General features: G+C 40.2%; 1 protein-coding gene across 2 annotated transcripts; it reads right to left on the reverse strand.

Annotated features, from left to right (window-relative positions):
• Positions 1–559: 559 nt before the first annotated feature.
• On the reverse strand, positions 560–11,291 carry LOC129778382 (serine/threonine-protein kinase TBK1). Of its 2 annotated transcripts, none has more exons than XM_055785253.1 (4): positions 9,213–11,291; positions 9,073–9,148; positions 1,053–1,684; positions 560–991 (listed from the first exon to the last, which is right to left on the reverse strand). In XM_055785253.1, exons 1-4 carry the CDS (start codon positions 10,604–10,606, stop codon positions 883–885), a joined length of 2,211 nt encoding a protein of 736 aa, XP_055641228.1. In that variant the 5' UTR covers positions 10,607–11,291; the 3' UTR covers positions 560–882. The 2 variants fall into 2 exon arrangements, with proteins under 2 accessions (XP_055641228.1, XP_055641229.1); XM_055785254.1 differs by having other exon boundaries at positions 1,058–1,684; positions 9,213–11,287.
• Positions 11,292–11,555: the final 264 nt, after the last annotated feature.

Consider the following 11,555-nt stretch of genomic DNA (forward strand, 5'->3'; position numbering starts at 1 on the left):
AATACCAAAATCAGCTTCTAATAATGACACAAGTCGACATGTATATATTCCAAAGGAACTTGTGGAGTGCACACACATTTTTCTAAAAACCGACAAAGTCAGAGCCGCACTAGAACCTCCTTTCACAGGGCCACATGAAGTCGTCTCAAGGAACAGTAAAATGTTCACCATTAAAATTAAAGACAAACAAGTGACAGTTTCGATCGACAGGGTAAAACCGGCCCACATCAGCAAGGATGCTGATTCATCATCTGACCGCATAACTAAAAGTGGACATCACGTACGTTTCCGGATACAATGAAAGTGTTATTAGGAAGGGGGAGTAGTGCGGTGTGCTTCACATCGCAGCCAAACTGGCCACACTTTATTTCAGCAACGCCTTCAGTGACAGATCTGTGAACTAATTTCATTCTTGTTGGGACGCGTCCATTTTCCCCCCGTTTTGTATTCCGCGTTACATTTATTCACACAATAAAAGCTATACTGAGTTTCATTCCGATAATCTTTCGCTATTTGGTTTCGTGCACTTCAGTTCTTTCGAGCGATTGAAAAGAAAAAGTTTCATAATTTATTCGTGTATTTGTCATAAGTAAAATAAAAACAACAGTATACAAAAAAGTTACGCTATACATCTAATTGGAGTATACCATTTTTTTGTAATACTATGGAATAATCCGTTGCTCATGCTAATCGTTGAAGCTATAGTGTCTTCAAACTCACTGAATAAACGAATATGTCCTGTATGTGGTTTTTGCATATGGAGAATTTTTGACAAAACAAAAAGTAAGAAAAACCAATATTAAGTAGTTAAACACTGCTAGCCTTGACACCAAGATAATAATACAGATCACATTCATACACATGCGATACCCTCTTCAGTCTTCACTCAAACTGCTTCTTCGCCGTCTTTCGCCAGATTTTGTACTGCATCCACCAACTCGCTGTTTTGCTGTAGAATCTTTTTAATGTCTCGTTGATAGTTGAAAAGAGTCTGCAAAGAGTAAACCAGTTGTAGAACAAAGTAAAGTATGCTGGCAAAAAAAAACAAATACCTTACCCTCAGATAGCACTGCATCTCTTTGGACTTCTTCATGCACTCGATGTTCTGCTCATTCACCGTCGTTTCGTTCGCAATCTTGGACACCTCTCCATCGTTCTTGATGTCCTCCTTCAGATCATCCTTGATCTGAATCAACCGATCCCTGATGTCGTACAGAGTTTCCTCGTGCGCACTCACATCCTTGTGCAGGAACTGAGTCTGCAAGAAGATTGTTTGTGCCTTCTTGTACCAATCGGCTAAGCACTCCGCCTCCATCTCCACTGCCGGTCGTACGTCATCGTTCAATAGCGCTTTGACCCTTTTACCCGTTTCCGTTATCTTAATCTTCTCCAATGCGTGAAACTGCTCATCGTTGTAGGTAAGCGACCGGGTAGCCCGATCCCGGAGCAGATGCTGCCAGGAATCACGCAGCCGATCCACCAGATATTTGGCCTTCTCGTTGACGCGGTTCTTGTTCGGGCTGCGTAGATCCCGATAGGCGGTAATCCACTCCCGGCTGAGAGATTCCTCTACGACGAAGCGATTATGCAGTTGCTGCACCGGATCCGATACCCGCTGGAAGGCTGCCTTCAGTGTGTTCAACTCGGCGCTGATCGTTGTGGCCTTGTTCTGGTAGGTTTCGTTCTGGAAATGAAAGTGCGTAATCAAAATTTGATCATCCATTGCCGATCACTTAAAGGAGTTGGACGCGATTTTATGCACTCAAAGTTTTGATAGCGAAAGTTTTTTCCCCTTCGAGTTGGGTTTTTTTACGTAGGACTACGCCTAACCGGAAGATACCGTTCTGAATCATTTTTCATACACTTTTTAAAAATAACTTAAAATGCTTAATGCCCTGATGATATAACTGTAAAATTAATATATATTGATTCCTTAAAGTGACCCTTTAGTTATATCATCAAGGCATTAAGCATTTTAAGTAATTTTTAAAGTGTTTCCGAAATATGATTCAGAACGGTTTAGGTTTAGGCGCTGAACATGCAGGAAAAAATTAAGGACTTCGATTAAGCATTTTTAATGGATCGCAACGATATTTGCATCAAATACTGGAAATATTTCTACGCATCTATCACAATGAATAAAAAATTATTTTTCTTGAGTTAAACAATTGAATAACTGTGAAATGTCAAGCATTCCAAACGCACCGATGTGCCCCATCTTGATTGGTCCAATTTGTGCTCCTCAAATGGTTCTGACCAAAAGGAGCAACCAGAGTAACAGTGAAATATAATTTGAATACAAGCAAAAAATTGTATTGTAAGCCACCCCTCTTGTCATTCTACCCCTAATCGAATCAAAATTAGGCAGTTGTTTTCCGAAAACATCATTCATTTTCTAGCCCCGAAGCAGAGCTCATATGCTAAGCCATCGTTCTATTTAGCATGTGGCGGTAACAGCGGCAGAAGTAGCAACGGCAAATAGCGGGTAACGAGTTTTATTTTTTGATGCGCTCATACACTAAGAGCCTTCACAGACTGCAGATCTTCCATCGGCCGATTGTTTTGTACGGTTTTGGACTAGTTCACCGACACCGTCCCAACTGAATCGATAGCAATTCCACGATAATTGCGTACGTCAGATTTAGCGCCTGATTTGAAGATTGGTTCCGAAAAAGATTGTTTACTTTTCTCTGGGTATATTTCAGTTTGTAGTGACATGTTGAAGATGCAATGTAAGAAAAGGGTGAGTTCCTCAGCTATGTTCTTCAGGAATACAGGTGCTATTTCGTCAGATCCTGATCCTTTTGTATTGTCTAATTTCTTTAATGCATGGAATATTTCTTGTTGTGAAAGATAGTTCGGATATTCCGATGAAAATGAAGTCCCGATCGCGATTTTCTCCGGAAATTGTGGTGTCTACTTCCTGAAGCAAATTTTGTTTTCACCGAGATGTGTTTCCCTAACACAGACTTCAAAACTTACTTGTCTCGTGAAGTAATATTGCTTACCAACGAACTTAGACATTTATCAAGTATGCTATAAAGGTCCTCGCGTTAGTATTAGTAAATAGCGAGCAAAATAACGTACACACACTGCGCGCTATTTTATACGTGTGAGTAATTTTTTAATTACAAAAAAATCTAGCTCACCTGTAGCGCATGTCAAACTACGTTGAACTCAAACATCGATGCATGCACACCATGCATACGTACAGGGATGAGAGAAAGAGAGGAACGAATTCGTTTTGGGGGAAGTCACTTCAAAATGCAATGAAGACAGTTTGACTGGGAAGAATGAAATTATATAGCCGAGTCGGTAGAGATAGTGACTTAATGCCCGACTGACGGTTTAGTCGTTTTGGCGAAGAAACTGCGTGAAGAAAAAAAGTCAAAAGTCGTTTCCAACTGAATACGGATATAGTCAGTCAGATAGTCAGCTGACTATCCTCAGTTGACTATGACTATGCCGAGCCCTGGCTAGCAGTATTGCGCCGATTTTACAACTTTCGAATTTCAGTTCAAAAATCGCTGCTCGATCTGAAAACGTAACACAACACAAGTTTCAGCGATACTGACAGCGATAAAGGAATTGGTAGATGCCCTCGAACCAGTTCTGGTCGCTGTTGAACTGCTATTGCGGAAGAAAGGTGACGTCAGATTGCAATTTATGCTAGAACAGCTATCGGAGCAACCATCAGAAATTTCGAAGCAGCTGCTTGAAGCCCTGATTGGAAGGATTGCAAAAAGACGATTTGCGTAATACAAAGCGGAGCGAGTTACTAAATATAATTATAGCAAATTCTTCTAGGGTCAACTTGATATTTGTGCCAAGTGGTAAGAAGAGTGTTGATATTGATTCAATAGCTGGACAACAGGAGGAAAAAAATCCACTGGACAATACGAAACCTGCAGAACAGTTGAGCATCAAGCAAAAATAGCAACAATCAAAGGTATCAGCGTCCAGCCCAAGCTCAACGTCTATAAACCGATTGATGAAAACCCTCGGACAAGAATTTTCGTACAGAGGGCATCAGAAGCAAATACATGACAATGGTATTCCATACTCTTCGTACTGTACGACTAACATAATTGGACTACCGCTGGCTCTGTAATCATTTGTTTCAAATTGCAGTTGAATCAATTCTCAATGAATGAATGAATAATTATTTCTAAAGATTGCTTAAAGTTTTCCTTGTTAGTGTGTGAGTGGATGAGTATGAGTATGAAATTGTTATTAAATTCAACTATCTCGAACTTGTTGGTGGTCCAGAAAAGAACCGTTGGGTTTGCGTAGTTTTGCAAAAGCAACTGATGAAGTTTGATACATAATTCTATTTGGTTCTCGTGAGAATAATACACAAGAGTTTTCATGACCACTCCAGCAGAATAGAAACCGATACTCTTGGATACGATTGCATCACCGTAACCGAATGCGCAAATATTCCTTTGCTCGAGCGCATTTGCAAGCGAGTAAAAAAATCACAGCTTGCATGTACAATAACCGTTTGCTAATTGATCCTGGTTTAACTGGTCTGCTTTTTAACTGGGCGAACGTTAACTGGTCCTTGGACCAGTTGAAAAGCAGAATTTCGTAAACAATCGACGCCATATTCAAATGGAAGATTTGCTGTGAGGAGCATTCGAATGTTATTTGAAATGTTATGAAAATTGACATTATTTTCGCATGACAAAAACATGGATTAAATTACAGAAAAATAATTTCCTCAAATTATAGTTCATACCTGTTGTCGCAATCAATGCAAAACTTCCATTGGAATCCTTTCAATTTCATGATAAACGCTAATCAAACAATTCATTGATGTTCCCCATGATTTCATTTGACATTTAACATGTCGGACCAGTTAAAACGCGAATGTCGATAACTGGTCTTCTCTTCTCGCCCAGTTAGTGAATGTTGACTATATTCGCAATAACGCTCATCAATGAGCTAGATTGATTTCAATAGCCTGTTTTCAAAACCATTTTTAAGCTATTGAAACGATTTTTTGGACCAATAAGTAACAATCATATAACTCTTTGACGTTTCATCTTTCGAATGAAGTGATTATTATACCACTCCATTCAGCCGGTAAAGAGGTATTAACGTTCGAAACCTTGTACTCCAGCGTCACTCTCTCGTTTACGCAACATTTAATTTACACCCCGGTACAGAAATGAGAGACGTTAAGGGTATGCTGACCAAACGTACCGTTTTATAGACCATTTTTTATTGTCCCGTCTTTTTATCAATCTGTACCGTATTTCGATATAATGAGAACAATTTATGTCATGCTGTAGTACGCGATTTGTTCGAAAACCCGTGCCTCAAACTATGGTTGCTTTTTACTAGAGATCGATTAGTGACCTTTCATACACTTATCGGCTTTGTTGGAAGAGATAACGTCGCTGAAGTTGTTTTTCTTTTTGATAATTTTATCAGAATTCTTTAACGCGAAGGAGTGAAGTATTTTTGACTAGTAAGGTGCAAACTGTTCTTGAAACTCTAGTTGATTCAGGTAAAACATAGTATGCTTTTTTTTTAAGTTGTGAAAACATTTTGATACTGCTTTGATACAATCCATACACAATAGAATGTGAGGATTGTATTAAAGTTGATTCCTAAATGATCATAAAGCATGGATATAAAAAAATCACCTGTTCAGATAGATGAACGAATTTTGTTGGTAAGTCGACAATGGTTGAAGGGATTATAATTTTTGAAATAAAAATATGTAACAAAGAATATCTCTCTCAACAATTTCGAGTAATGATTTCTCCAAAAAAGGTCAGTTGTATTGGATACTAACTTATAAAAATCAATCGTAGTTAAAATTAGTCATTTAATAATGAAAATTGTGATTTTGAATAGTTGCCACCAGTGTTGCCACATTTAAATCTGTACCGGAGGGGTCAAAAATCTTATTCAACTGTACTTTTTTTCCAAAAATCTGTACCATCGAAAATATCCGTTGTAGAGAAAAAAAAATTAGAATTGAAAAATACTCATTTATTTACTAAAAGTACTACATTTACATTTGCAAGTCATTCGTGTGTTTGATGATGCTTATACATATTTTTTTGAATATAGATTGCATACCATAATTTTTTTTTAATTTTCGAGCTACCACCACGATGTTTGACCAAATCCTTGGATCTCAAAATAGCGTTCATCGTATCGTTGCTGAGGCGATTTCAAAGCTTATTTTCGTTCTGATTATATTCAGAAAAAAAAATCGCTCGACAGTTGCCGATGAGTGAGGCATATTGCGAACGTTACAAACAAGGCACCGAAACGCTTTTAAGGCATCAAATTTTTGTTAACCTACTCTGCACATGTTCGTTTTCTGAAACTGTGATTTCCTTACGAAGTAATTTTATCTTTAGGCTAAAGAATTAATTCTCCACATCTTGTACATTCCCATTGTAGAATCCTGGAAACGTTTATAATACAACGTTAATACTAGTCAAATTGGAAAAGTTTCTGGGATTTAACATTGCCGTAGATTTGAGCGTCGAATCATCAAAATCGAATCTTTTTCTCATTTGTTCGATCAGTTCAACGAAAAAAAATTATAGGAGGTTGTGTCCAAGATACGACCGCATTGTTGACGTAGAACTACGATGTTATTCTATATAAGTCGCTTGTTTATACCTTCGGATATTATTCTATAGTGCTGTGAAATTTTAGAAACAACTGCTTAGTAGAATAATCTCTGAAATTGTTTTTTTCATTGTAGAATCAGTTGACGATAATTGATTGATGATTCATTCTTGCCCTCGCAAAACAATACACTAGCTGATCATTTGTCGCAATTTATTTCATGTCAATGCATTGAAAATTTACCTCGAACGCTATTCCGGTGGCCTTTTACGTAAATGACATAGACTCGGCTACAGTCGATTATATACATGTTGCACCAGCACCATTATTCCACATCTCATAACTACATCAATATATCTTTGGCACCGCATGGAACAATAACAATGACAACTCTTGCAAGTATCAAATATCATGCTACATGTTATTTAGTATTGCCTCAAAGGAATCGCACCTCTAGGCATCGTTCGTACAACGTAAACCAAGCGCCAAACAAGCGTTCGCCATAGCATGCATACAGAGCCATACATTGGTGGCTTGAAGCTACTAGGAATATAAACACTTCTCATCATTTTGCGCTATCCCCAAAAGAAACGCTTCTGTTAATATTACTGGCCTCGAAAAAAGTTGCATTACTTTATCATATTCGAGGAAAGCGCAGCTGTCACCCTTAGTGGAGGAAGTTTTGCTACTGGCAAGCGAAACAAAATCACATTCAAAATTCCAGAACGACATTTACTTTCTTGGTGACTTGGAGCGAAATAAACTCTTTTTGTTTATATAAACAACCTCGAAAACAGTAGCAATGCTTCATTATGATCAATCGTTAGTTGACGCTTGCCTCGAAATTTTATTGCCCCTGGCAATGCGTTCGTTTTTTGCAGGGCTCGAGCTCGCACACTACGCGAAGCGTCCAATTTATGACGCGGAAAGAAAAACACACGTTACGAATAACGCGAAAAACGAACAGAAAAACCAAATGACGATATCCAAGTTGGATTACTACTGGTGGGGTCCAATCTTAGATCGAAGTGCGGCGAAAGCAAAGTGAACTGGATTGCTCAACAGTCCAATGCCGAGTGAAAGTTTGCCTCAGCGAGATCCACTGTTTATACTCTAGGCAAGTATTCCCCTTCATTCTTCTACTTTTCCTTTGTTCACGGAGACTTTAAATCCTACGATTTCCCCTCCGTTGGTCGTCGATAAGTTGCTCGTTATTGACAGCTCTGTTCGGGAAATCACACAAATGGACAGAACAAATGTATGGGAAAATGGAAACGGTAAAGTTTTCTTGAATTTTAACCATTTACAAACCAGGGGATTCTAATATATAGCATAATAAACAAATCTTAGGGAATTTCCGCTTCGTTTAGTATGTAAATCACCAAAATCTGTTCGCGGCAAAAATAGTTATCAACCTTAACTTTATTTCATAAAAACGTGACCTGTTTTCTGATTTGGCACCCTTAATGAAAGACGTAGTTCTACGTCAAAAAAAAAATCTGGGATGGGATTTAGTTCCGGTGCGTTGGGGGGTTCATGTCCTTGGATACGAAAGTGTCCTCGCTGGCTTCGTACCACCCCAGTGCATCCTTTGAATAGTGACATGAAGCTAGATCCGGCCATCTTCAAAAGAGGAAGCAGACGCTACTGGAGGAACTCCTTGAGATAGATCTGCCCGCTTACAGTCCCGGTAGTCACGAATGGAGCACTTCGTTTGCCACATGAGCAGAAAGCGTGCCAAATCATGTATTTCTTGGCAAACTTTACAAGTTTCCTTACTTCTTCCGGAACATCAAACTTGTGCTGGGCGATGAAGAACAGTAGCCCCGGAAGCTGCAGGAAGTCCGCCTTGACGTAAGTCTCATCATCCATGACGAGACAATGAGGCTTCGTCAGCATCTGGGTGTACAGTTTTCGGGCCCGTAGCTTTATCACCGTATTTTGCCGTTCGTCACGATTTGGAACCATCTGCACTTTGTACGTAGGCAGCCCCTCTCGGTCCTTGGCTCTTTGAGTGAAAAATTTGGACATATTCAACTTTTGGCCCAAATCCTGACCGAAGCATTGGAATTCCGCTTAAACGCTTTCACAATAAGCTTGTAATTCTAACCACTAATAGAACATCCATTCTGACCGCATTTCACCTTCCGTTCGATGCTCAGAGTGTAGTAGTAACGTTTAATTTCACGACTAACCGTTGACTGCACAATTTCGAGTTGTTTTCCGATGTTCCAATGAGAGTGTTGAGGAGGTTCCAGGTGCTTGCGTAAAATCAATTGACGCCTTTCTTCCCAACTTCCGAAAAATTGACAGCGATAAAACTTTTAAGAGAAAATACAAAATTGGCAATTTTCTACAGCGTTTTTCCGTGATGCAATCTGTTGTGAAACAATCTACTAAAAATACGTAAAAATATACAGGAGTGGTGAAGCTCGTCAGCGGAAAAAGATTTCGAAGATTCCTTATACTTACGTTCAGAACAGCAATCTCAACTAAATCGGCTATTTCCCAAATCGAATTACCGACGTCCTCAAGATGCTTAACGCGTCTGTGGAGATCAAAATTCATGATTAAAATCAGCTCATCAGTCATCGGCCTAATTTCAAACTCACTCATGCAGCTTAACTAACAAATTCTTCAGCAATCCAGCAAACTGCTCCACAGCCTTCGTCATTAGCGTATCCAGCGATGTGAAGGTTTCCACCCGACGCTTGCACTCGTGACCCACGCTGCAGCCAACCTTCGCAAGGCTGGCGTCGTTCTCAACGGAAACTCCGCTCGGGAACGAGGGAAACTTTGGCAGATCCAACTCGGTGGGAAGCGTAACGTTATTATTCTCAATGTTGAAAAGCATCAGAGGGTTATCCGCCGGGATTTGAGGATATCCACGTGCCGTGCTGTTTGTTCCTACTTTGAGCTCAAACAACTCTGAATCCATTAGCAGAAGCTGTGAACCATGGGGTACTTCCGATTGCACAAAAATATGCTCCTTCAAATTGAAGCAGGTCTCTTCTGGATCCATATAAACCTCAATCGAGTTCGCTCGGTTAACGTAGAAAATGTGCAGAACTTTCTTGTTGAGAAGATGCTGCACTTCGTAGAAGAACCTATCGAAAGACCACATCCGCTTCTGGTTTTCCTCCAGCAGTCCGGCAAGCAGAGGCGTCACCAGGAACTTGAGACCCGCCTTCAACTGACAGTGCGCCGGCAGATGTCGAGACCAATCTATGGGACCATTCTCGCTGGTTTGCGTTCCCGAAATAACCCCCGGAGCCTTTTTGGTCGTGATGTGGTGCATTGTTTCCTTATTTTTGCGGCCGCCATAGGGACGGAACGGAAGATTTCCTGTAGCCACGTGATACAGGGTAACTCCAATGGACCACAAGTCAACATTCGCAGTAAAACTTCGGTTGATAGACTTCCTCAGGACTGCCCGCTCATACATATCCGGATGGAGATATTCTTCTGTCCCATAGAGTGAAACGAATTGCTGATTTTCTTCCAACTCTCTCGCGGCCCCAAAATCAGTCAATTTGTAAATGGTCTGTCCGTCCTCCGAAATATACTTCATAATATTTCCCGGTTTCAAATCTCGATGGACCAGATTATTGTCCCGCAGGTGCTTCATACCAGCGGACAGATGTTCCAGCACCAGAAGAAATTCTCTCTGGGGCAACCCGTAGGTATTCTCCGGATCGTCCAATATATTAAACAAACTTCCCCCCGTGCACAGTTCCATCACAATTACCTTCCCCCGACCCTCCTGATCATCTTCGATATCCAACAATTTCACTATGTTATTATGTTTGACCTTGCGCAAAACCTCGAACTCTCGCATTTGCACATCGTGCGGTCGCATGTGACTTAATTGGTTGAATGTCTTCACGGCGACGGGTTCCCCGTTGTGTTTGTTTACCCCCTGGAACACGGCCCCCGTAGCACCCTTGCCCAGGACACTGGTAGTGCACCAAACATAATTGGTCGAACCACGTAGAAAGGAATTCATTTTGGGCAGATAGCGAGAAATCGTTGAATCTTCTCTCTCTCTCAAAGAATCACGATGATGTGCAATGTTCCACACATGCAGAAAATGTAAAACGCTTCGGTAATTGGCCTCCTTATTATCGTTTTTTTTTCACGGTTGATGGTACTTCCTGGAATGCAACGCGTTCCCTGTGGGACGTGAGAACCGTTCACAGTTGCCGCTATGTACTTCCGGAATAGCAGAATAACACGGATGGGACTCGAAAAATGCTTCACTGGATGAAAAACAACTAGATACAGCACTAAATCTACTTTATTCCTCAACCAATGGCGACAACACACTCAATCTCGTAGAGAGTTGTGAAAATTATAAACACGACAAGATTCCATTGAACGATGTTTTGAAGTTTTTATGTTGCAGCATTATTTGTTGCATGTGTACACGATAAAATATACTGTAAAACGATATTAAGCGTTTACATTCCAAAATAACAACTTTTTTTGTACACCCTCATTTTATCAGCTTGTAACTGTTCTAATTTTGAATATTTTTATTCCGTTTAGTTCTTACTTTGGTATATAAAGATATATATATATTTTTTTCCCAAAATATATTTTTTATTAAGGCACATGTGGCGTTAGCCTGACGGGGCCGGGAGTCCAATATTTTGACAATTTTTGTTTTACAACTATGTTAGTAATATGTAACCGATTACTCGCGGTTGGCTCGAGGTTAGTATTACAAGTGTTCTCATAATTGGTATGTTGCAGTCTTCGATGCTCTGTACGTGTGCCCGACACGGGATACTTCCTATTAGGATGCAGCTGACCATTAATCAGCAACGCCCCCCTAGTCTGTACCCCATATCTAGCGTGGTGCGTCTTTCTCGACTCGAGGAATCCAGGATAGAATGGTCACTAGCCGGCGCAATCATCAGTTCGTGTAGAGTTGTCATGAGCGGTACAACCTT

Source organism: Toxorhynchites rutilus, chromosome 3 (assembly GCF_029784135.1).
Source record: "Toxorhynchites rutilus septentrionalis strain SRP chromosome 3, ASM2978413v1, whole genome shotgun sequence".
In the NCBI taxonomy this organism is placed as follows: Eukaryota; Metazoa; Arthropoda; class Insecta; order Diptera; family Culicidae; genus Toxorhynchites; species Toxorhynchites rutilus.

What these genes read in the sequence shown, in the direction of transcription:
- LOC129778382 (XM_055785253.1), bottom strand. Translation starts at nt 10,606, where the DNA reads ATGAATTCCTTTCTACGTGGTTCGACCAATTATGTTTGGTGCACTACC. An exon ending in TTGAGATTGCTGTTCTGAAC is followed by an intron (nt 1,685 to 9,072) that starts GTAAGTATAAGG and finishes TTTCATTTCCAG; the next exon opens with AACGAAACCTACCAGAACAA. An exon ending in CAGTGCTATCTGAGGGTAAG is followed by an intron (nt 992 to 1,052) that starts GTATTTGTTTTT and finishes TACTCTTTGCAG; the next exon opens with ACTCTTTTCAACTATCAACG.